This window comes from Arvicola amphibius, chromosome 3 (assembly GCF_903992535.2).
Source record: "Arvicola amphibius chromosome 3, mArvAmp1.2, whole genome shotgun sequence".
In the NCBI taxonomy this organism is placed as follows: domain Eukaryota; kingdom Metazoa; phylum Chordata; class Mammalia; order Rodentia; family Cricetidae; genus Arvicola; species Arvicola amphibius.
The window spans coordinates 175,886,638-175,911,266 of record NC_052049.1 but is presented as its reverse complement, the minus strand read 5'-3'; the positions used below and the strand labels follow the sequence as shown (position 1 = coordinate 175,911,266).

General features: G+C 39.9%; 1 protein-coding gene across 2 annotated transcripts in view; it reads right to left on the bottom strand.

Moving 5' to 3' along the window:
• Smarcc1 (SWI/SNF related, matrix associated, actin dependent regulator of chromatin subfamily c member 1) overlaps window positions 1-24,629 on the bottom strand; it is a 114,672-nt gene that overhangs the window by 20,359 nt on the left and 69,684 nt on the right. For both annotated transcript variants that reach the window (XM_038323332.1, XM_038323331.1), the window contains exons 22-25: window positions 17,717-17,772; window positions 15,879-15,993; window positions 13,834-13,988; window positions 6,913-7,047 (exon numbers count right to left, since the gene is read on the bottom strand). In XM_038323332.1, the coding sequence (XP_038179260.1) occupies window positions 6,913-7,047; window positions 13,834-13,988; window positions 15,879-15,993; window positions 17,717-17,772 (461 nt within the window). The remainder of the gene's footprint in view (window positions 1-6,912; window positions 7,048-13,833; window positions 13,989-15,878; window positions 15,994-17,716; window positions 17,773-24,629) is intronic.

Sequence of the window (24,629 nt, the reverse complement as noted above, 5' to 3'; positions counted from 1 at the left end):
TAAGTTGTTCTCTGGTCTCGACAACTGTACTATAGAGCAACACACATGAATGAATGCACACAAACAATGTTAATACTAATAAAAGAAACAATGAAATATTTACGAGTACAAGCAGAGTTGCTAGGTTCATACATGGCAAACACTTTTAATACCAGCACTGGGGAGGCAGTGGAAGGTAGATATGTGAGTTCAAGGCCAGTTCTAAGCCTCCAGGGCTACACAAGACCCTGTTACAAAATAAGTAAATAAAAGTAATGTAAAGGTTGGGCTGTTAAGACGGCTCAAGGTCTGTTTCAAAAGTCAGATGATGGATATTGAATCCCCAGAACCCATGCAAAGATGGAAGGATAGAACTAACTTTTTGACACTGGGGCAAGAACATCTAAATTTCAGTCAACCTACATAGTCTACACGTGCAAAGCAAATTCAAGGCCAGCCTGAATTGCAGGAGAACCCTATTTCTTCTTCCCCTCACAAAAGCTGCCTAAATAGAATACAAACAAGAACTACAAAGAAGTATTAAAGATCACGAATCATTCTTTTTCTTTTTTTTTTTTTTCTTTTCTTTTTGTTTTTCCGAGGCAGGGTTTCTCTGTAGCTTTGGAGCCTGTCCTGGAACTAGCTCTTGTAGACCAGGCTGGTCTCAAACCCACAGAGACCCGCATGCCTCTGCCTCCCGAGTACTGGGATTAAAGGCGTGGGTCACCACGTCCCAGTTCATGAGTCATTCTATAGACGCCTTTCATTTGTCATTTGGTTCTCATGTAGTTCCCGACCAGCCTCAAGCTTGTTATGCAGCTGAGGTTGACTAACTCCTGATTCTCCAGCCTATATCTGAGGAATGCTGGGATTACAGGTGAGCCTAGTAATGCCAGGCTCTGTCCCTATGGATATCTTGATTTTATTCTCTGCTCTATTTCCTGGAACTGTAGACTAAAAGCTAAAAATAATTTAAGGTGCTACTGAACTTGTCAGCTGTCTTCTTGACTCTGATGGAGGCTCTAGGGAATCTAGTTCCATCAAAGGCTGATATAAGCCCTGCTCTGAAGGCCAAACCCCCACCCACCTCTCCCTACACTGGGTCTACAAAGCATGGCATCTAAGGAGAACCTACAACAGAGCACTTTTCAGCATTAACATACTCAACACAGACAGAGCTGCAAGTACAGCTGAAGTTCACACAAAGCTCTCCTCCCTCCTTCTATTTGCATAAAACAAGAGAAGGGTAAGAAAGAAGAAAAAAGGGTAGGGGGCCCAGACAAAAACTCATCCACATATACTGCCAAGTACTCAAGTACCAAATTAGCCTGGAAGCCTCAGAGCTAGTTAATAAGCAGTTTCTGTTTCAATATTTGGTGACAGCAAAGGAGACATTCACAGAAGAAATATCAAGTTTAAAAGATGCATATCCAGTCCTATTACACTCAAGAAGACCCCACCATCTTTATTCTTTCCATATGTGCTTCAATTCTGCTCAGTCTACACCCTTTAAGGAACTGTCATTCTGATCTTGTGCTTCAGGAAAAAACCTGTGCCGAGTGATAGTTTTTTTTTTTTTTTAAATTTTATTTATTTATATTTTATGTATGAGCGCTCTGCATGTACACCTGCACACCAGAATAGGATGTCAGATCATATTATAGATGTTGTGAGCCACCATGTGGTTGCTGGAAATTGAACTCAGGACCTCTGGAAGAGCAGTCAGTGTGCCAAACACTGAGCCAAGGATCTCTCCAGCCCCTATGATAACATAGGTCTTTATCCCAGCACTTGAAAGGCAGATTTCTGTGAGTTTGAGGATAGCCTGGTCTACAAAGTGAGTTCCAAAACAGCCAAGGATATACAGAAACCCTGTCTCAAAAACAAACAAACAAATTTTGGAACCCATGACAAAAGTATGACTTCCTAAGTCTCACAGACAGATGCAATGCAATTATTTCTAACCAAAAAGAGAATAAATTATTAAGGGCAATATAAACATAAATTAAATGATTAGGGATGAAAAGAAAACAAAGGGGCTGGAAAGACAGCTCAGTGGTTAAGTGCATGGCTGTTCTTCCAGAGGCTGCAGGTTCTATTCCCAACATTCACATGGCAGCTCACAGGCACCTGCAACTCAAGGTGCAGGGGATCCATCCTCTTCAGGCCTCTGTGGGCATTTCACATACACAATACAGACATGCATGTAGGCAAAACAGTCATTCACATAAAATAAAACTTAAAAGTTAAAAAAAAAGAAAACAAAGTTAAACATAGTTCCCCTGGAGAACATAGAAATTACTTCTCTTGGCCTTTTCAATAAATCTTTAAAACTAACAACCTACTAGTAAAGATACCCTGTTAGCGTGACCTTCAGAAATCTACCTGGAACCTTACTACTTCATCATCTGGAAGGCTGCCGTTCTGGTCGAAGTCACCCGGGCTCCCCTAAATTTGCTTTACCGGTTTCTTTTGTGATCCAATAAAACAGAAGACAAACTAGTTCTTCCTTAAGAATCTGCCTAGGATCTGACCCAGGCCTCAACTCATGGCTTAGTGGTGATTCTACATTTTTTTTTTTTTTCAAAAGAAACCATGTATGTGTTTAATTTTTGCTGGTTGGGGACTGAAAGCGGGGCCTTGTACAGGCTAAGACTATGCTCTACCACTGTGCTATATTAAGACAGCTCCACCACTTCAATCCACAGAACTTGGTAATAGTATTTTCCCCTAGTCTAGCCCATTCACCTCCTTCCTAGCTTCCATAACATCTAAGTCAGATTCCCTGTGCATGGTTATAACCCCAGATGTCTGTCTGTTCTTTCTTTTCTTCTCCTTCCTTTTTTCCTGTCTTTCTCTTTTCAGTGTATTGGTATATCGCCTACTTTCATGTGTGTGAACCACAACTGTGCCTGCTGCACGAGGAAGCCAGGAAAGGATGATGAACACCCATAACTAGAGCTGCAGACATGTGGGTGCTGGGCAGTGAACCCAAGAACTCTGGAAGGAAAACTAAGGCTCCTAAGTGCCTAGTCATCCCTCTAGTCCCCATGTTAGTTTCTTCACAAGGATTAATCTGCTGACATCAAGTTCACAAATATACTAACATGTGTATATATACAAAGCATATACATAAAAACAGCATGTAACAATGCAACTTCATAAACATTATTCTAATTAAGTCCCATGAGGACTCCAGAGAAATTATGCTTAACTTTGTTTTCATATATAAATACACACACACACACACACACACACACAAACACACACACACACACACGCATTTTTTTACTCAAAAAGAACTTAAAAAAAATTTATTTCACTGGGCGTTGGTGGTGTACATCTGTAATCCCAGCTCTTGGAAGGTGGAGATAGAGGCAGTGGCAGTGGCAGCGGCAGAGGCAGAGGCAGAGGCAGACGGATCTCTGGGTGTTCGAGGCCAGCCTGGTCTACTGAATAAGTTCCAGGACAGCCACAGCCACAGTGGTTACACAGAGAAACCCTGTCTCAATAAACTAAAAGTAAATACATTCCCCCATGTGAATGGATGTTTTCCCTGCCTGCATGTCTGCACTGTGTACATATAGGCCAAGATGGCAATGAACCCCAGAACTAGAGCTGCAGATGGTTGTGAGCTCTCATGTGTGTCAGGAAAGAATCCTAACATGACTGGGATTGTAGCTCTTGTTATGCTGCCTCCCTGATACACTGTGTGACAGCCTCCACTGTCTTCTTACTCCACTCCAGGAGAGCAATAGGACAATAGCTATGCATTGAGTGTAGAAAACATTTCTATCTCACTCAAGCAATATTTAAGACTCAAGAGAACATCTGCTCTTAAGTTTTTAGAAGAAAAACAAGCAACATCACATTTATATCTAATTCTGAATGTAAAAAATTTAAAAAGGATCTATTGCTACTTAAATAAATGAATAAATAAAACTAACTCTCTTAAAAAGAAAAAAAGCCAGGCGATGGTAGCTCACGCCTTTAATCTCAGCACACAGGAAGCAGAGGCAGGTGGTTCTTTGTGAGTCCAAGGCCAGTCTGGTCTACAGAGTGAGTTCCATGACAGCCAAGGCTGTCACACAAAGAAACCCAGTCTCAAAAGAGAAAGAGTCTTATAGCAACTATGTCTGGGAAAACTGAGTAGAACGTTCCCTAAAATGAAGCAAAGGTTTGGTGGGTGCGAGAGGCTGACCTGCTCATCCTCCACAGTGTCAGCTTCACTTACTTCACACGACAAAGAGACTCAAAGATGAAAGGAGGTAATAATGGCCTGCTTGTCCCTAAGTTACAAAACAGTAGATGATAAATACAAAACATGCTTGATACCTTGCTCTGTGCTTGGCCCACATTAGAGGTTACTAACTTGCCTGCCCAGGCTCCAGTCTATCTGGAGGAAGGGCTAAGAAACTGACAGATCAGCACTGCTGGAGTCTTCAATAAGGACAAAGTAATCGGTATTGTTAATGCTTCTAGTTTTGTCAAATACTTTGTTGTGAAATATTCCTTTACACTTTGTGAAGATACGTCACTGTTATTGGTTTAATAAAAAGCTAAACAGCCAAAAGTAAAACAGGACTTTCCAGGCAGAGAATGCTGGAAAGAAGGGCAGAAATGTGAGGAATCACCAGCCAGACAGAGAGGAAGTGGGATGGAGAGTACAGAATAAAGGTAATCAAGCTACTTAAAAGAACAAAAATTAAAAGATATTGGTTAATTTAAGTTATGAAGAACTAGTTAGGGATAAGCCTAAGCTACCCCGAGCTTTCATAATATTAAGTCTCTATATGGTTATTTGGGAGCTGGGAGGGAGGGGGACAGAAACCTGCTGCCATACACTAGCACAATGGCTGATCTAACAAGTTCACAAGATTAACAACTTATAAATACAAATTTTCATGTGGAGTTGTAGAACAGTCATCTGTATAAATAAAGGCATATGCATATTTACCAAACACTAATCATACACTAGACAGTGTGCCAAACACATGCCATAATTCTCTCACCTAACCTTTTCATAGCCTGCAAAAATTATGGTTACAGTAACAATCATGGCTTCACTTCAAAAATGCTTCACTTGCAAAAATACAGGATGCTAGGTTTTTGGTTGTAAAAAAAAAAAAATCAGGATTCAGTTGTGATAAAATTTTTCATTTCCTAACATGTGCACCATCCCTACTGAAGCATACCTACCTACCTACCCACCTATCTTATCCATCCATCCATCCATCCATCCATCCATCCATCCCTGATAATAGGGTTGGATTACAAACTGTGGTTTGAATAAAAATGGACTCCTATGTTTGAATGTGCAGCCATCAGGGAGTAGAACTAATTGGGAAGGATTAGGAGGTGTGGCCTTATTGGAGGAAGTGTGTCACTGGGGGTGAGCTCTGGGGTTTCAAAAGCCAAGACAGGTCCAGTGGCTCTCTCTTCCTGTTGCCCGAGAATCCAGATATGAAAATGTCAGCCTCTCCAGAACCATGTTTCCCTGTATGCCCCCATGCTCCCCTGATGAGAATGAACTAACCCTCTGAAACTGTAAAGCAGCCCCAATAAAATGCTTTCTTGAGTTCCTGTGGTCATGGTGTCTCCTCACAGCAATAAAACACTGACTAAGAGAAGTGGGTACTAAAAGTAGCATATTGCTGTGTCAGGCTTGACCATGCTGATGGCTAGTGAATGTGAACTTTGGATTAGAAAAGCAGTTCCTATGAGCTGGATCGCAGAAGACAGTGCTGAGGGCTATCTGAACTCAATAAAGTTTCCAAGGGGAAGCGTCTTAGTAAGTGACCTAGAGGTCATCCTTGTGATATTTTGGTTAAGAACATGCCTGCTTTCTATTCTTGTCAAACAAAATCCACATGAGGATAAACTGAAGAGTTTTGGTGTTGAGAGGTGATTTTAAGATATGTAGTATTGACTGTCTTATGTAGACCTATAATGAAAAGGAGCAAGCTGATCAAGGAAAATTACAAGTGTACAGTTTGAGGAGAAAAGAAATGTAATGGAACTTAAAGAAAAGCCTGAGGCTAAGTGGGATCTAAGGAGTTGTGAGCTCAGTGCAAGACATCACCTAGGTAAGGAGGGGGGCAGGGGGAGGGGGAGGGAAGAAGGGGAGAGGGAAAGAAAGCAAATAAGCAAGCAAGCTTCATCACTGAAGGAAGCTGGTTAAAATGTATCTAAATGAGGGGGCAAGTTCTAGCCAACAAACAGCAAAACATAGCAGCTTTGGCAAAATCTATCTGAGACTGGACCTGAGCCTAGTTTCAGCTATCAGTCAGGAGGTGAGATAGAAATACAAGATCAGCCAGGCGGTGGTGGCGCACGCCTTTATTCCCAGCACTCGGGAGGCAGAGGCAGGCGGATCTCTGTGAGTTCGAGGCCAGCCTGGTCTACAAGAGCTAGTTCCAGGACAGGCTCTAAAAAAAGCTGCAGAGAAACCCTGTCTCGAAAAACAAAAAAAAAAAAAAAAAAAAAAAAAAAGAAAAAAAGAAAGAAATACAAGATCAAATATGTTGCCATATAGAAAATTGAGCCCTTAAGTCAAAAGGAGACAAACTTCTATTTTATATTATTTGTGTTAGGGGCAGGAAAATCAAGAAAATTTTGACTCATTTAATGGATTTATAGTTTTACACTATTCTAAGATTCAACTTGAAATATCCCTTTTAAAAAACAAAAAAGTCCCCTTTTAGAAGGGATATTTTATATCAAGTATGTAAACAGAAGACAGACAAAGAGCTAAGATTTACAAAGCAGACAGAAACCCATTTATTTATAATCCCTGGTCCATCAAATACAGGGAATGATAGAAAATCTAGAGAGACCATTGGTACAAGCCACCACTTTATCACCAAACTGCTATCTCTTAAGGCAGCCAGGGTTAATTTTCAAAACACCACCACACAAATTCCCCTTACTTACAGCCTCTTTCTCTCTGTCCATAATAGTCTCCAGCTCTTCAAAATGTCGAAGTTTGATCTCTAGTTTCTTCATCTGTGTCTCAACCAGGAGCGCTACCAGGGACTTGATTTTTCTCTCTTCCACAGCAGCCAGGTGCTAAGGGCAAAGACCACTCTTAATTATTAGGTAATGAAAATGTACAAAAACGCTGAGGTTGAGATTTAGGTGAATAAGCTTTAGGACTCTACTTTGTTTCTTTCAAACATTTATTTTAAAATAAAGTAAACTCTCCTTGGTTCTATCACAGAAAACTTCTGGTTCTAATAGAAATAGAGAAAAACAATGCCCCCCATCTCCGACCCCAATGTTTTTTAATGGGGCCATCAGAATGGCTCAGTGGGTAAAGGCAATTGTTTTTTTACCTGAAAAATTGAGATAAACGTCCAGAACATAAGGAGAGAATCAACTGCCACAAACTGTCATATGGTCTCATACTCAAGAAATTGTAATTTGTTATAAAGGACTAAAGGAAATTCTCCCAGGGCACGTTCTTCTTATCACAGAGTCTACAACAAGGATAGCTATATAGGGCAGGCTGTCTATCTGAATAAAAATTTCTCAAAAATTTTTTTTATCAGTGACTCAGTATGTACTCCTGGCTGTCCTGTAACTCACTATGAAGACAAGGCTTCATAGTGAATCACCTGTCAATGCCTCCACCTCCTAACTGCTGGGATTGAAGGTGTGCATTATCAACAGCCCACACAAGACTCTAGCTAAACTCACCTATCAAGCAAACCTATTTATATGAAGTGAGACCCCTGAGGAGCTGAAAAGAATGAAAATGAGTCCCTCACATCTGTAGTCACCGTCTTTTCTGTGCTGTGATTTGTCCAGGGATAAGCAGTTTGTCTCTAGCACCACAAACCCTACTGCAAAGCTTTCCCATGGTAAGCAGACTGTGGAGCAAGAAGACCAGAACAGCGTCCAGAGCTACACACACAAACACAAGAGCAGAACGGAAGTCACCTTGGAAGATGGCTAAATGACTCCACAGCCGTGAGAGTACGTCGGTAAACAGCACAAAGAATGTGCCACAATACACATACGTGGCCAGGCTCAGACTATCTGCAGTGATCAGCCTCCATAAACCAAAAATACATTTTGCAGTTTATCATTATCTGCTGAATTTTGTGTTTATCAAATTTGTACACAAGAGTTTAATAGTATGTACTACAAAAGGCTATCTTTTTAACCTCTTCAGTACCTACAGAACCTAGGAATTAAAACAGAGGAGTCAATGATGGGAGGAATTTTTTGAAACAGGGTTTCTCAAAGTATCCCTGGCTTTATTAGAACTCACTCTGTAGACCATGCTGGCCTTGAACTCAGAGATCCTCTTGCCTTTGTTTCTCGAGTGCTGGGACAAGCACAACCATGTATTTTTTTATTTAAAAAATTACATCTACATGTAAATGTCAGCTTCCTAGTCTGTACACTTGCTTTGTTTTTTTTTTTAGATTTATTTATTTATTATTTATACCATGTTCTGTCAGAAGAGGACACCAAATCTCATTACAGATGTTGTGAGCCGACCGTGTAGTTGCTGGGGATTGAACAGAGGATCTCTGAAAGAACAGCCAGTGCTCTTAACCACTGAGTCATCTCTCCAATCCTAGTGTGAACATTTGTATACAGTATTCTTGGTATCCAGAAGAGGACATCAGAGTTATTAACCCCCAGCCACTTCGCCGGACTCAACTGCCATTCTTTTACACATAACAACAATGCAGTGTCATGAACAATCTAGCTAAACTCACATAAATGAAAGCTGATGATATGTTCCTATACCAGTGCACTTAAATCTTTCACGACACACATTATGATCAAAAATATTCAAAAAAACTAAAGCTGGTTAGCACTATGATGAGTACTATACTAATTTTGTTTAAATATATAACTTTTATTTCATTATTGAGCAAGTGTCTTGTGACTGCAGATGGAGGTCACAGGACAACTTTGGGAAGTTCTCTTTTGAAATGGAACTGGACTCAGGCAAAACCTTTTTATCCATGATGTCATCTTACTGGCTTATTTATTTTTGAAAAATAAACTTATGGACATGACAGAAAACTGAAAAGTTAAACCAGGTAGTGGTGGCGCACGCCTTTAATCCCAGCATTCAGGAGGCAGAGGCAGGCGGATCTCTGTGTTCGAGGTCAACCAGGTCTACAATAGCTAGTTACAGGCCAGGCTCCAAAGCTACAGAGAAACTCTGCCTCAAAAAACCACACACACACACACACACACACACACACACACCTGAAAAGTTACAAACAGATATTCAATAAAAAAAAAAAACTTCCTTCTTCCTTTTTGTTCTTCCTATAAGAAAAATGATCTACCTATTCTGTAGTTCTACCTATTCTGCGTGACTCTGACTCACTGAAAACTACAGCTTTTAGCAGAAAATATTCTATCTCCCAGGGATTTATGTAGGAATGAATTATTAAATACACAATGTTAAAACGCGTTCCCTCAAAACTGCAGATTACATACATGCAAGCTGAAAGGGCATCAAGCATGAAAAAAGGTTTTCTTACAAGGGGTAAGAAAACATTTTATCTGTGGCTCAGTTTTCATGAACTCAAATCCATGCTTGCCATTTTGGTCTGTATGGTCAATACTGAAGAAATCTGAGGCAAATATAAAAGACTTTGAGAGAAATGAATGTATTATTCTCAAGGGGGGGGAATATATCCTGGGTCTGAGGTTTCTAGTTTATTCCAAAGATAACTTTCAACTCCCTCTTCTAAGTCTCAACACCCAGATGGACGGAAACCCAGAGGACCCAGCCGTGTGTGGATATGCTCGCTCATGTTCTAGTCCTACTGCAGGTGTGGCCCATCACAGCTTGACAGTGGATGCAAACATGGACGTTCCTGAAAGGATACAACATGGCAAGGCTGGTGAAAAGGCAGAAGTTATCCACCACGTCTGGGTAAGAGCTAGATCCAGAAACTCTAATTATCTCTCTATGCACGAGGTGACAAACACTGGATAACAAAGCTGTTTATAGACACAGAAAAACAAAGCCAGGGTAAGAGAAACTTGGAAAGCTTAGCGAGGCTTTGTTAATTACAGTAATTTAAGTGAGTCCCTTGCCCCTGATTACCATGCAACACAAAAATGATTATGTGCTGTGAGTTGTATCAGATAAAACTATAAGGCACTCAACTCACACGTGCAACGTATACAGCATGAACAATTTTCACATTTGTCACATTAGAGGAAAATTTGCTTTAATCACAAACACTGGAAGCCTCTATAATCACAACACTCAGGAGGCAGAGACAGGTGGATTCCTGAGTTTGACATCTGCCCAATGAGTTCTAGGACAGCGAGAACTACACACAGAAAACCTGTATTATGGAGGGACAGTACAGGACTAAACAGTGGACCAGATTCCTAGTTTTTGGAAAAATGCTTATGATGAGCAAATACAGACTGAGTGACCAACAAAGACAGCTCTTTACAGCATTCTCACCTGCACAGAATAGCAGGCCTGGGGATGTATGACATAGTTTGTATACAGAGAAGAAAACTAATAGCCCCAGTTCCTGGTGTAGAGCAGAATAAATAGTCTACAATTTTATTTTCTTATTATATAAAATATACTAAAGCATAGGATAGTAGTTAAGAACAGGAGAAATTACAGGAAGGAAGAGACAGAGACCATGCTCCAGGAGGAAAATGGGTAGAAATGCTAGGTTCTGCTTTTTAGAACCACGAAACCACAAAATAATTCCAAAGGATATATTAAGGAAAGAGGCTTAAAACTAAATAAAAGTCCCAATCATAAAACAATTTTGAATCACCTACTGAAGAATTTAAAATTTAGTTGAGAGACAGATAGGGAGGCTACCGAAGAAAGTATTTCTTCAAGACAGGCATGGTGGTATATGCCTATAATCTGAACAATCAGTAGGTAGGGCAGGAAGATCTTGACATGAAAGCCAGCCTGGCCTACATCCTACATAGTAGGACCCTAGATTATGGATTAAAGAAAAAAAAAATAACAAAAAACAAGCAGTAATTCTTCATTAATCAACATTTTCATAAGAAAATAACCTTTAAAATTTTTTATTGTGAGATTACATTTATGTGAAGAAAAGAGGGGCTTTGACATGGCTCACTGATTAATGAAGTGTGTCACAAATCTTGATGGCCTGACTTTGATATGCAGGACCTATATGATGAAATCCAAAATCCTAAAGTCATCCTCTGATCCTCAAAAGCATACACTGTGACTGCACAATACACACATGCACTTGCGCACACCCCCCATAACAACAAATAAATATAAAATTAAAAATAAAAACTAGAACCAAGAGATAAGCTGGAGAGTGCATTAAATATACGGGACATGTGGAAGCTCCTGGCGAGCAGTAACATCAAATTTATCGAGCTTGTAATGACTGCTGTCTCTTTAAGAGACAAGCCACGCCCACTCCCTCCCCCATACGCTGAGGCAGGCTGATCTTCAGCTTCCAGCTTGAGCTCCCTCTCTGGAAGAGGCAGCTTCTGTCTCTCTCCCAACTCCTCTGCTTCCCCCGCTTTTCTGTCTCTCCCTTCTGACTTACCACTATCTCAAGTCCAGATCCAGGGGGACAGATAACCTTTTCTAGTTTCCTAAAGCTTCATGCAAACACACGCAGGCAAAAAAGCCATACACATAAAAGAAATGGGGAAAAAAAAACAATGTTGAGGGCTGGAGAGATGGCTCAGTGGTTAAGAGCATTGCCTGCTCTTCCAAAGCTCCTGAGTTCAATTCCCAGCAACCACATGGTGGCTCACAACCATATGTAATGAGGTCTGGTGCCCGCTTCTGGCCTGCAGACATACACACAGACAGAGTATTGTATACATAATAAACAAACAAACAAACAAACAAACAATGTTGAGAGAACACTCAGCAGTTAAGAATGTGTCCTACTCTTCCAGAGGGCCCAAATTCAATTTCCAGCACCCACATCAGGTGGCTGAGAACCACCTGTGATTGCAGTTTCAGGAGACTCAATGCCTCTGATCTCAATGGGACACCCAACACAAATGCAGTACACTCACACAGATACATACAAACATATACACACACACACACACACAATTTCAAAAAATGCAGGGTGAAATCCAGCACTTGGGAGACAGAGACAGGCAGATCTTTGTGAGTTTGAGGCCAGCCTGGGCTACAGAGCTACCAGGACCAGTACCAAAACTACCCAGAGAAACATGTATCGAAAAACCAAAAATCCACAGAAAAACCCTATCTTGGAAAACCAAAACCAAACCAAAACCAAACAAACCCACACCAAATAAACAGACCATTTTGGTTGCATGCCAGATTAACTGGATAGTGGAGACAGGTGAGGGGAGTGGCTGGTCCTTAGCCGACGAGTAAAAGGGCTTCACAGAAGCACAAGAAATGTCAGGAAACACCTAGGACCAAGGAATCAAAGAGCAAAGCTACAGGTTTAAAGACTGAGAAAGGTAGGACACTCTTGTAGCTCTCTTAATTTATACCGATGAGGTAACCCCCAAAGACAAGGTATAATAAGAATTCATACACATCTGGGCGTGGTAGAGCAGACCTTTAACCTCAGCGTTCAGAGGAGGGTGGGTCATCAAGGCTATAGTCACACCCTGTCTCAAAACAATACAATAAGAATTCCCAACAATTCAGAGATAAGGAGATGACATCCAAATAATCCACCCTGGCAGATAACTAGAGAAAAGGAAAGCAACAACTGGTACCTACATTAGTATTATTATGTAAGAGATGTCCCAGACTCCCAAGAAAGCTAGGCATGGTGATGTACACCTTTAATCCCAGCGCTGGGAGGTGGAAGCAGGCTGGAGTAAGATGGGTGAGAAAAAGCATATAGCTTATAAAGTATCTTTGAAAAACATGAGCAGGAGTATATATGCAGGATTTAGGGTTACTGTAGTAAAAGTCAGGAATGTGCCTGAGGTGTCTGAGTACTCACTCCCTTGGCCTGTGATGAAGACATCGTCCTTCAGAGGATTTGTATTCACCCAGGTCAGAGGTGCAGAAATCTCTGCTAGCCTCACACCTTACAGCTCAGACAGAGGAGTTCACAGCAGCAGAGTGGTGGGAAGGACTAGGAAAGAACATCTGCATCAACATGGGAAGAAATACTCAAGGTAGATGATGAGGAAAAATTCTAGATACTGCTGGTCCTTGAGATCTGGTAAATTATAATGGAAGAAAACCACTCAGGAAGAAATGGATGATTTTTTAAAAAATTTTCATATATTCATCTTCAGAATGCTTTAAAATGCTAAATTAACACGAAGCGTGGGAAAATAACATTTCCCAGTCTTCTTAAATATGCAGTGCAGCCGAGACCATGTTATAAATAGAAAAATCCACCCCCAGAAAAGCTGGCAAATTCAAGAAGAAAAAGCTATTTTAGGTTCCCTCTTTCTCTTCAGTCTGTAATATCAGGATGAAGTATTAAAAACAAAGAAGCAGATTTTGTCTTAAAATCATAAATATTTCAATTTGGTAAAAATTACTGCAACAATGGTCTAAGATGAGTTCAATAGGCAAATTAAAAATAAAAACTAAAATTAAAGATAAAGGTGACCCTTAAAGGGAATTCAAACTATGCCTTCAATTGGCGGCCTTCACAAAGCTAAAGGCAACAATGAATGGAAGGAAAACTGTCACCCCTTAGGACCGGATCTACTCTCAACACCCTCCTCCTGCCTGGGGATTTCTTAACCTAGAAATGCCATTCAAGCAAACAGTCATCTCCTGCCGGGAGAGAGGTTCTCTATACTAAATGTTCCCAATTAACTGAAAACAATATGACCATTCATGGCTTAAGAGAGCACGGGAAGGGGGCTGTTGGGGCAAACCTTGGCTTTGGTAGCAGCTGAGGCGAGAGCAGCTGCTGCGGCTGTGGCCACATTTCCCTCAGAAATCTCGTGTTCCACTTTCTTCTTCCCGGTATCGCTTTCTCTTTCTTTACATGGATCAGTGAGTTCCTTGTGCTCGTCATTCTCCTTTTCTTCTGAAAATATTTTTTAAGAAGCTTTATTACAAGTGTACTCAGGTCTCAATAACCCATCTTAACCACTTTTGCCACAATCAACTAGGACTGAAGCTACGGAGAGGTTTCAATGTTTCAATGTCGTTTCTACTTTCTAAGAGTTTCAGTGGATTGCCCCTGAGAGTAAGTGCACACCTGTCAGGGATATTTTAAAGTGGTACACTCTGTCTTTGTGTCACCTTTCTCAGCTCTGTGTACAGTTCCTTGGACATAAAGGTAAGTTTAAGGGAGCATAGCTTAAGGCGCACACATTTCATTAAGCAGCAGAATGATGGGAGGATCAGCCTGAGTCTGGATGAAATCAGACACCAAGAACAGTACTCCTCAAGGGTGAGACAGACACGTGGCTGATATGACAACAGACAGAATCAAGTGGCAGGAATAGGGTGAACAGACAAAGCGAAACAAAAGAAAAAGGACACAGACAGAGAGACCAGAGAACAAGGGAATTTGAAAGCTGGTGAACGAATTGCTTAACACAGAAGAGCAGCTTCCAGAATAAGTACTGGTATCTAACTGTTAAATAAAACCCAAGGGCCAGGAATGTGGTACCAAACCTTTACTTAGTGCTCTGGAAACCTGTAACAACATCTTCTCTAGAGGCTGGGACTAAAGGAGAACAAGCACAGAGACTGCCTAGATCACAGAGAGAATTTAAGGCTAGCCTGGGAAACTTAGTAAGATCCAGCCTCAAAAACTTAAAAGTAAACAAACAAGCAGGACCAAGGATATGGTCCACGATACAGTGCGTACAATGACCGAGGCTCAATCACCTTCCCAACAGACCAAAAGTGAATGAAGCAAGTCCGCAGGGAGGCACAAGCCTGAGATCTGAGTACTTAGACGGAAGAGGCAGGAGGATCAGGAATTCAAAACCAGCATCAGCTCCATATTAAGTTTCAGGTCCGCGTGGGCTGTTCTAGCCACTGTCTCAAAACAACAACAAACAGAGAAGACGAGAGCAAAGTGGTTAAGAGCACTCACTGACTGCTTTTCCCAGAGGACCATAGCTCAAGTCTTAGCACCTGAACACCAGCTAACAATGGTCTAGAACACCAGTTCCAAGGGTAATGCACATGTGTTACAAAGACAGGCACATAGGTAAAACACCCATGCACAGAAAATCTCAAAAAGTTAAAAATGCATAGGAAGCTGAGGTAGGCAGATGTCTGAGTTCCAGGCCAGCATGAGCTACATAGGGAAACCCTGTCAAACAAACAAACAAGTAAACAAACCAAACCTACTAACAATGGGAAAAAAGTACTTTTCTTTAAAAGTAATATTTTAAAGGAGTGTTATGGATTATTTAACTATGTGAGGTTGTGTTGCATTTGTTTATGCTCCGGAATATTTGTCTAACTATGTCAAGAGGTGGGGCAGTTGTTTAATTATGTAAAGATGTGTTGCTTTTTTAACTTGCCTGCCTAAGGTACTTGATTAGTAAAATAAAGAGCTGAATGGTCAATAGCCAGAAAGGCGTTACAGGAAAGACTTCTGGGCAGGGAGAATAAAGAGGAGGAATTTAGGCTCAGGGAAGAAAGAAAAAGAGATGCCTGGGGCCAGCCAGCTAGCCATGGAGGAAGGAGGAAAGTAGGACGGACAGACAGAATGAAAGACAGAAAGTCCTGAAGCAAAACAGAAACAGGTTAAATTAATAGAGCTAGTGTGACAAGCATAAGCTACGGCTGAGAACTCATAATTTGTAATAAGTCTCCATGTCTTTATTTGGGAGCTGGTTGACAGTCCAAAGAAAATTCCAACTACAGGGTATTTCTATATCAATGACCAGAACTTCCTCGCTGTCTGTGAGTCCCAGGCTAACGTGCTCTCAGAAGCTCTGGCCCAAGTCACCTGGTTTGATATCCTCACTAACTTCACTGTCTTGTTCCTTCTCACTGCTTTTCTCATCTTCTCCATCCTGGATTTTATCACCTTCATGCGATTCATTGTCCACTTTGTTTTCTGCCTGAAAGAAGTAGAACACAAGAACAGGGAATGAGAGAAGCAGTCCTTTAAGGAGTAAAAACATCGTAAGCCGACAACAGGTTTCACTACTTTTGCCAAAAATAGACTAGATTCTGAAGGGCCTAGTAAGGAAGACCTAGAAAAGAAACCAACAAAGTCTGAGATGCATCTTTTTACCCAATTCAAAATCCGTGTGCTCATGGGATGATACATTTCCCAGTAGCTAACATTATTTATTGATTAAATAAAACAGAAAAACTACACAAACACATAGTTGATTTCCGTGGTATCCCCTCTTCATGTGCGGTATTTGCATGCATGTTTATATGAGCATGGGTGCACACTCATGAGGGGCCTATGGCTGATGCTGGCAAATATCCTCAGTCACTCTTCCACCTTATTCAACTAGGTACAGTCTCTTAAAGTCAGCCTGCTTGGGGATCCTATCTCTGCCTACAGAGGCTAAAATTGCAGGCAGGCCGTCACGGGTACTAGGCATTTATGTGGGTGACAAGTGTTTTAAATGGCACGTGACTGCCAGTGCCAGAGGAAAGCCTGATGAGAGGATACTGAATCAAGGAACCAGATGCCCTCTTCTGGCATCCTCAGGCACCAGGCATGCAAGTGGTACAGACATACCTGTAAGCAAAACACACATATACATCAATTAAAAATAAACTGGATTAAGGCAGGGTGCAGGGTTCAGCACTCAGGAGATGGGCACAGGTAGAGATCTGGGAGTCTGAGGATAACTAGACTACACAGTGAGTTCCAGTCAGCCAGAGGTTCACAGTGCGACAATGTCGAACAGAAACAACCCACAAGTTGGATAGTGGGGGGTGGGAGATCGGGGGTGGTGCGCAGATCTGTGAGTTTGAGGCCAGCCTGGTTTACAAAGTGAGTTCTAGGATAGCCAGGGCTACACAGAGAAACCCTGTCTCAAAAAACAAAAACAACAAAAACCAAAAACCCACCTACAAAACAAAGCAACCCAAAATAAAAGAATTAAATAAAATAACAAATTAGAATTACTCTGATATCTGTAATACTGTTGTAATTTTAACCAACTATATTAACTGTAGCCTTTCTTTATCTATCTATAATTTCATCCAACACATATAATCAAGACCTTAAATCCCACTCATGTATATTCACTCACACAGCGACTGAAGTCTATGCTACTCCGTAACTGATAATGTGCACACATCAAGGTCGTCCATTCAGTACAATCTCTGTGAATGGGACAGGCAGTGACATGGACACCCATGTGACACTCATGGGCTTTGAATCCTGGCCTCCATTTCAATCTTGAGAGCTTTTACTCTTTAAAATCTACCCCAAAGGCCAGCTCCTCATAAATTCTTTACTAAGTATTCTTCTGTCAGCAGTAAATTCTCCTAAAAAGTCATTTAGTATTCTGAAATTCTCTTCTGGTACAAGTATAACTTCCAGGTCCTACAATTCAATATTCATAATAAACAACTTTTGTATTCATACTCCCAACTGTGCCTGAACAGGGTACCAAGGAGGGCAAGGAGTGGACAAAACTCTAGCAAAGAATTAATGGAATTCAGCCTACATTAAGCTTAGCCAGAACTATAGCTTAAAGAACAAAACCCAGGGTGGTCCCCTGAAGGTGACCTGACATATTACAGAATCTGAGAACCAGTAAACTGAAAAGACCATGTACAGTTTTTCTGTAGAGACATCTGAATAGCCTGTACCTTTTCAAGCTGCTGACCATCGGAATCTGTTTCCATCTTTTCTTCTTCAGATCCTTCTACAAGTGAAAGAATAAAAACAACATGGAAATAGGTAAAAGTAAGTGTACTGTAGATCATCTGTATATGTATCTATGCACTGCAATTACTCAGCCCTCAGGGTTTGCAAGATTGCAAGCATACATAGCAAATACTTGATGGGGAAGGAATAAGGGTGTGAGAGTAAGAAATACCATCAAAGCCAGTACAGTGGTAACTAAAAAGGGAAAGGCAGAGGAGACAGCAGGTTCAGTGCAGAGGATCTGGATTGATGCTACTAATGTTTCTTCATCCAGGGTTGTTGATGGGAAAAGGTTTTACTTTAGGAAATGCACTATGCTCATGTAAATTTTCTGTACACTATGCTCATGTAAATTTTCTGTTATTTTAAAAAAATAAAAACATTTTAAAAATAAAAACTTTTTAAAAATATTTAAACATTTAATGAGTACATAATTCAATTGGGACCAACAGAAACACTGCTTAGTCCTATATTTGCTGAAACCAGAAGTGCACCTAACTCTGGCCAAGGAGACCAGAAGTCAACTAACTGTTCTATCACAGCATACAAGGACGTAACCTGTCTCTGCCACAGAAGTACAAATAATGGCACGAGCATCTTCTAAGGAGCCATGACAAACAGCAGAACACCTGGTCAGAAGTGCAAAAACAACGTACACTGGACATGCTACTAACAGAATCTATCCTTTATATAACATGATTAAAAAAAAAAAAAACAAGGATTTTTCTATTAGAATTAAGGAAGATCATGATCTGAAGTCAATGTATGAGGAGAGGGTGTAGAGGGAAAAAGACATTATAGAAAATGAATATCCTTTAAAACAAAAACAGGCAAACATTCTTAAAGGTAGTAAGAGTATGTCACATTTTTTAATGAAAGGGTTTAAACTCTCTAAATATTGAAACTTTATATTATCCCATTGCAAATGCAAGTATTTATCATCAATAAGAGGATTTAAATACTTTAAACAGGTTTATTCACAACAACGCAAAAGCAGTGCTCAAAGCTACTGATTAGGAAAACTACTGTCTAGTTTTTGAGCATGAATACACCAATGTCTTTGTTTCCAGAGTAATGGTGGACTAGCAGCTACTGATTGATACCTTCCCAAAAGCTCTAACCATAGTACCAGAAGCAGCACCAGACCATGAAAGACCAGGACCTGAAAGGAGCAATATTATCAACATGTAACTGCTTTGGTCTAGCCAAGTTCAAGAGTACCCAGACTTTAATTCTTGTACAGGGCTGCCTAAAACTTAGAAAATGTGGTCCTAAGACAGTGGCAAACTATGCTTATATAAGTAGCATTTATTTGAACTTAGAGAGTTTATATGGTATTTATTTATGTTTTTCTTTCTTTGATATAGGATCTCACTATATTGCTGTGACCAAACTATGAAGACAAGTTTATCCAGAAGTCAGAGATCCTCCTCCAGTGTGCCTCCCGAATGCTGGGATTAAAGGTATGCTACACTGAGTCCAGCAAGGGGATGTATGTATACATACATGTGTATATATTTTAGTGAGGGAGATATAAGGGAGATAAATTTAGGGTGAGAAGAATTGGAGGTAGGAGTGGGGGGGGGTGAGCAAAATACATTGCATATATTTATGAAAATTTCAAGCTGACATGGAGAAAATGACCATATAGAGACACACGCTATGGGATAATGATCTTGTACACAGAAAAGATTTGTCACTATTACTGGTTTAATAAAATGCCAATTGGTCAGTAGTCTGGCAGAAAGTATAGGCAGGGCAACCAGACTAGGAAGCAAGATGAGAATGCCTCATTGAGAGAAGATACCAAGCCACATGTTTAAACACAAATAAGAATTATGGGTTAATTTAAGTTGTAAGAGCTAGCTAATAATAAGCCTAAGCTAACAGACCAAACGCTTTATAATTAATATAAGCCTCTGTGTTTCTTTGGAAAAGAATGGCTGCAGAAACCTCTACCTCTATTTACAGACACAAAGAGATGCTATACCATAAATAAAAGAAAAAAGTATGAAGTTTACAATTAAAAATATATCATTGTGTCTTCAGAAAGATAAGCCATGAGATAATTGTTGGTACTGTAGAGGGCTGAGGTTCCATTCCCAGTAACGACATAGTGTCTCAAAACTATCCATTAACTCCAGGTAAAGGGGATTCAAGACCCTCTTGTGACATATGAGGTTACCAGGTATGAAGGCAAAATACCTATACTCATAAAATAAAATAATCTAAGTAAAAAAGGACTTTAAAAAAGTCAAATATGGTGTGTACACTTGTAATTCCAGCTCTGTGAGTTTGAAATCTTGTCTCAAAAAAAAGAAAAAAAGAAATGAGTAACAAAATGGGAGAAAACACATGTGGAACGGTTAATAAAGAATTAGCACAGAAGACATAAGTAGTAAATGAAAATCACAATGAGAGGGCAGAAGCCAAGATGAACTAGTTCATGAATTGACCAAGAAATAGGAAATATAGTGCACATAGAGTCAGAGATGGAGGTCAGACTACAGGAAGTGAATTCACACTCGCTGATAAACTGGACTCTAACACCACATAGTGTTGAATAACAGGCTGCCAGTTCAAGAAAAAACTGACACACAAGCTCTGGGGAAAACCACCAGGACTGTTTACAGAAAAATATAAAAACAAGCAAGAATTCGTAAGGCTGAAGAATGTTTCACTGAAGAACAGATCTGATGGGGGAAAAATACTGCCGAACAGCAAAGTTAGTGATGTGGACCTGCCAAGATTTGTCAGCTGGGTTAGCCATATGCCCGGCTACACCGCAGTTATGAAGATATGACAGCTATGAGGCTCCTAAGAGTGCCCAGGTGCTCTAAGTGGAAAACAAAGGCAATAACTCACACTGTGCATCCAAAGGAAACGGCAGCCACAATGGATTATAATCACACAGAGTATATTTATGGGGTGAATTAAAAGCTATTTGGATCTTATAACCACATGTGAAATTCTGGAAAACAAAACACTGAAAGAAAAAAAAAGTCATCTCAAATGTACAAATATATTTTATAAAAACTAAAATACAGCAAAATTATATTTAAAATATGCTGCTTAACTGTTATCTATGTTAGTGATAGAAGTCATTTTAAAAAGTATATAGCTCTCTTTAAAATACAGTATTCCCACAGCAAGGAGTGGAAAGGTGAGAATAAAAGGAAGGAAGAGAATTATCAGTAATGTTGTGATTCTTAGTTCAGATTTTAAAAATGTAGCTTTTGGCTCGCAGTGGCGGCCCATCCCTTTAGCTCCAGTATTCTGGAAGAGAGGCAGAGACAGCTGGATCTGAGTTCAAGGCCAGGCGTCCACATAGTGAGACCATGTCATAAAACATGAAGACTTATTAAATTGATAAGATTTGAGAAAAATTCCAAAGAGAAAATATATATGGGTTTTTAAATGCAACCCAAACCACACAGATTAATAAATATGCATGCTTATCACCAAGAAATGAGATATATGATTTGATTTTGAAAAACTACCCACAATTATATATTGTATTTCCACATTCTAAAAGTATTGCACGTATACATTCTTTGGTAAGGCATTTGAAAATTGGATGGATAAAAGGCAATATAATTTAATATCTGCTTATATAATGATGGTATGTAGTTATAGTCATTAAATATAGAAAAAAAGAAAAACTGCTTACACTTTTAGGAAATGTCTCAAAATAGTTTAATTATATGTTGTGTAGTTCTCTCAAGATGCTGTGAAAACACTATTTCTGGGGCTAGATAGATGGCTCAGAGGTTAAGAGCATTGCTTGCTCTTCCAAAGGTCCTGAGTTCAATTCCCAGCAACCACATGGTGCCTTACAACCATCTGTAATGAGGTCTGGTGCCCTCTTCTGGCCTGCAGGCATACAAACAGACAGAATACTGTATACATAATAAATAAATAAATTTATAAATAAATAAATAAATAAATAAATAAATAAATAAATAAATAAAGGGCTGAAGGAAACTGGGAGACTCAAATGCTTGTAAAATAGCTGGCTTAAAAGAGTATGTTCATTCTGAATAAGTAATAGTATATCATTCTTCATTATTAAATCAGCTTTAATTATTTACTACCACTTGGGCACCTCATCTGTAAACTGCCTACAGTCATTTTATAAAGAAATTGAATCATGCTGCTTCTATTATGCTGACTGCCCCATATCTAAAGGGTGGACCAAAAAGCCACCCAAATTAGCCCCATGTTTATCTTCAGAGACAACATTTCCCACATCACCACCTATTCTCGGGTACATGGTATTTGTTGTAGAACATTCCATGCTAATTCATTCTGATTTAAAGGGTCACCTCCTCTACAAAGTATTCCTTAACTGATGGACTCAATGTGCCTCAAGTTACATCTCAATATCTTTGTGTGTTACCCACCCTCAAACTGAATATTCTTCAAGGTACTGCTTATTTATTTCAATTATTAAAAAATGTGGTCCAAAAGCCCTTGGAGCCTCCAAAGAAGAAGCTGTTTCCATAAAACTAGTGTTATTTGTGTTTCCTCATTCATTCTTTTTCACGTATGTGGAGTTGTGGTTTTTAGAAAAACATGCATGATGAGCAGCCACTTAAAGCAACATGTTCCTGTGATGGCTTTTAGATTTGTTTCTAACTTTAAAATGGTGTTACAGATGAAGTCATAGCTCACACATGTCAGTTCAGCCTTGGAGACTCTGGTTTCTAAAACATGAAGTATCTTTGGTAACTGGTATCTTTCAAGACTATGAAGAACTGAGACCAAGAGGTTTGAGAACTGGCAGTACCGTAAGTTCAGTCTCGTCAGGAAGAAGAGAAAAGGCTGCACTGAATGGCAGGAACTCTACATGGAGACTCTAGGTGTCATTCTCTACATTAAATGTAACTAATGCTCAACTAATACACAGTATACGCCACATGAGCCTGTCATCACTTTATGTTCTTAACTGCATCTAACACTGTGGACTACTCTTTTCATATCTGAATAAGAATGTTGTATTTTGGCTATCAGGTTTATTTCCCACTCTGTGAACAACGTCCTCTCCATTTCTGTGTCTTAGCCCTCACTGTTCAACAAAAAAAGAGCACTTGCCTGAACCTGCTCTTGGACACTCTATATGGTCCCAACATTCAGCTCAAACCCACTACCTATGGAAAGCATTCCTCAGTCTAAAATGACATCTACTCTTGTGCTACTTCCTATGCATAGTGCTCCTTGAATAATTATTTATGTGCTTTTGTTTCACCCAGAAATCCTCCAATAATTTTTTTTTGAACTATGTGCAAATGAATAAGAAAGTCAGTCTCATTAGACAATTCTGTATGTTCTCTTACTTGACATGAATACTTCATAGCAAGAGGTATGGGTGTGTGTGTACCTAATTTGACACAATAGTCTCCATAACAGAAATTACGTTCCCCCTACTCAGCTAAAAGTAAAATTATCAGAAAGTCACTTAAATCTTCACTAGTCCTTAATGGTTGTTAAAAGCTCAATTATGAACTATTCATAAGATTTTAGTCTGTACTTCATGTAGACTAGACAGTTCCACCTGCCTGTGCCTAGGGTGCTGGGAATTGAAGTTTATAACACCATGCCTGGCTTGGAAACAAGTTTTTAACCCTCTTACTGATCCAGCTGGGCCTTCTCCATATAACTCTGAGGACTGATTCAAGACCTGCTCACTCACACAGACTGTGTGATACAAAGACTCTTGATGATCATCCTGTTTGTCAAAACAACTCAACACGTCAAGATTCTGTAAAGAAAAAAAGCTGCAGACACTAAAAACTTGTGACCAAAGAAATATAAGCAGGATTTACAACGAAATGTCTGACAGACCAGATCCTTATTGACGTATGGACCCCTGCTCATTCCATCCTCCTCGAAGAAGTTTATGTCCTTAAAAAAATGGCTTCAGCTGGTAAACTGCACAGACTGATGACCTGAGCTGGGTCCTAAGGACCCACATGGTGAAAGCAGAGAACTGACGGCCATCATTTTCCCTCTGCCCCGACACACTGTGTTAGAGATGGGTGTAGGGAGAGGAGTAAAGAGATGGCTGAGTGGTAAAAAGCACCAACTGCTTTTTCAGAGTATGAGAATTTAATTTTCAAAACCCACAAAGAACTATAACCACAGTTCCAAGAGATGCCACACTCTGTTCCTGGAGTCCCCTGGCACCTGCACTCACATGTACATATAAACACAAATACACACAACTCCAGAGTGAGGTCAGGGAAAGTAAGGGATAAAAGGAAGACTGTCTTGAAAATCAAAAAACTACTTATATTCACACTGTTATGCTAGGAATTGAAGAAAACTATTTTTATTTTTATAAAACACATGCAAACTACTTAAGGTCCAAAGAATCACACACTAGCTACCACTTAATTTGAAACAAATGAACCAAATAACTTGAAAACAAAATGGCATTTGTCTAAATACGTACCATGGCCATAGATTAGCAGTAAGTTGCATGATAGGAAGGAAAGGAAACCTGATGCCCTCAGGCCTCCATGTTTACAGGGATACAAGCATGTACTAACATTAAACATAACACACAAAAAGACACCACACCAAAATAAAATAAAACTGTAAAAAGCTAGCTTGACAGAAATTGAGGAGACAAGGACAGATCCCAGAGCTCAGGCTATGTAGAGCTGGGGAAGGTCGGTCAATGGTTACTAAGCTTCAGTTAGTAGTTCTGCTGTGCCACACTGCACACCAGGGTGACCACAGATAAAAATGGGAACTGTTCATCTTGAAAAACTGAGTTAGTGATAGGATTTTTCTTTTAAAGATTTGTTTGTGTGCCAAGCGATGGTGGTGCACGCCTTTAATCCCAGCACT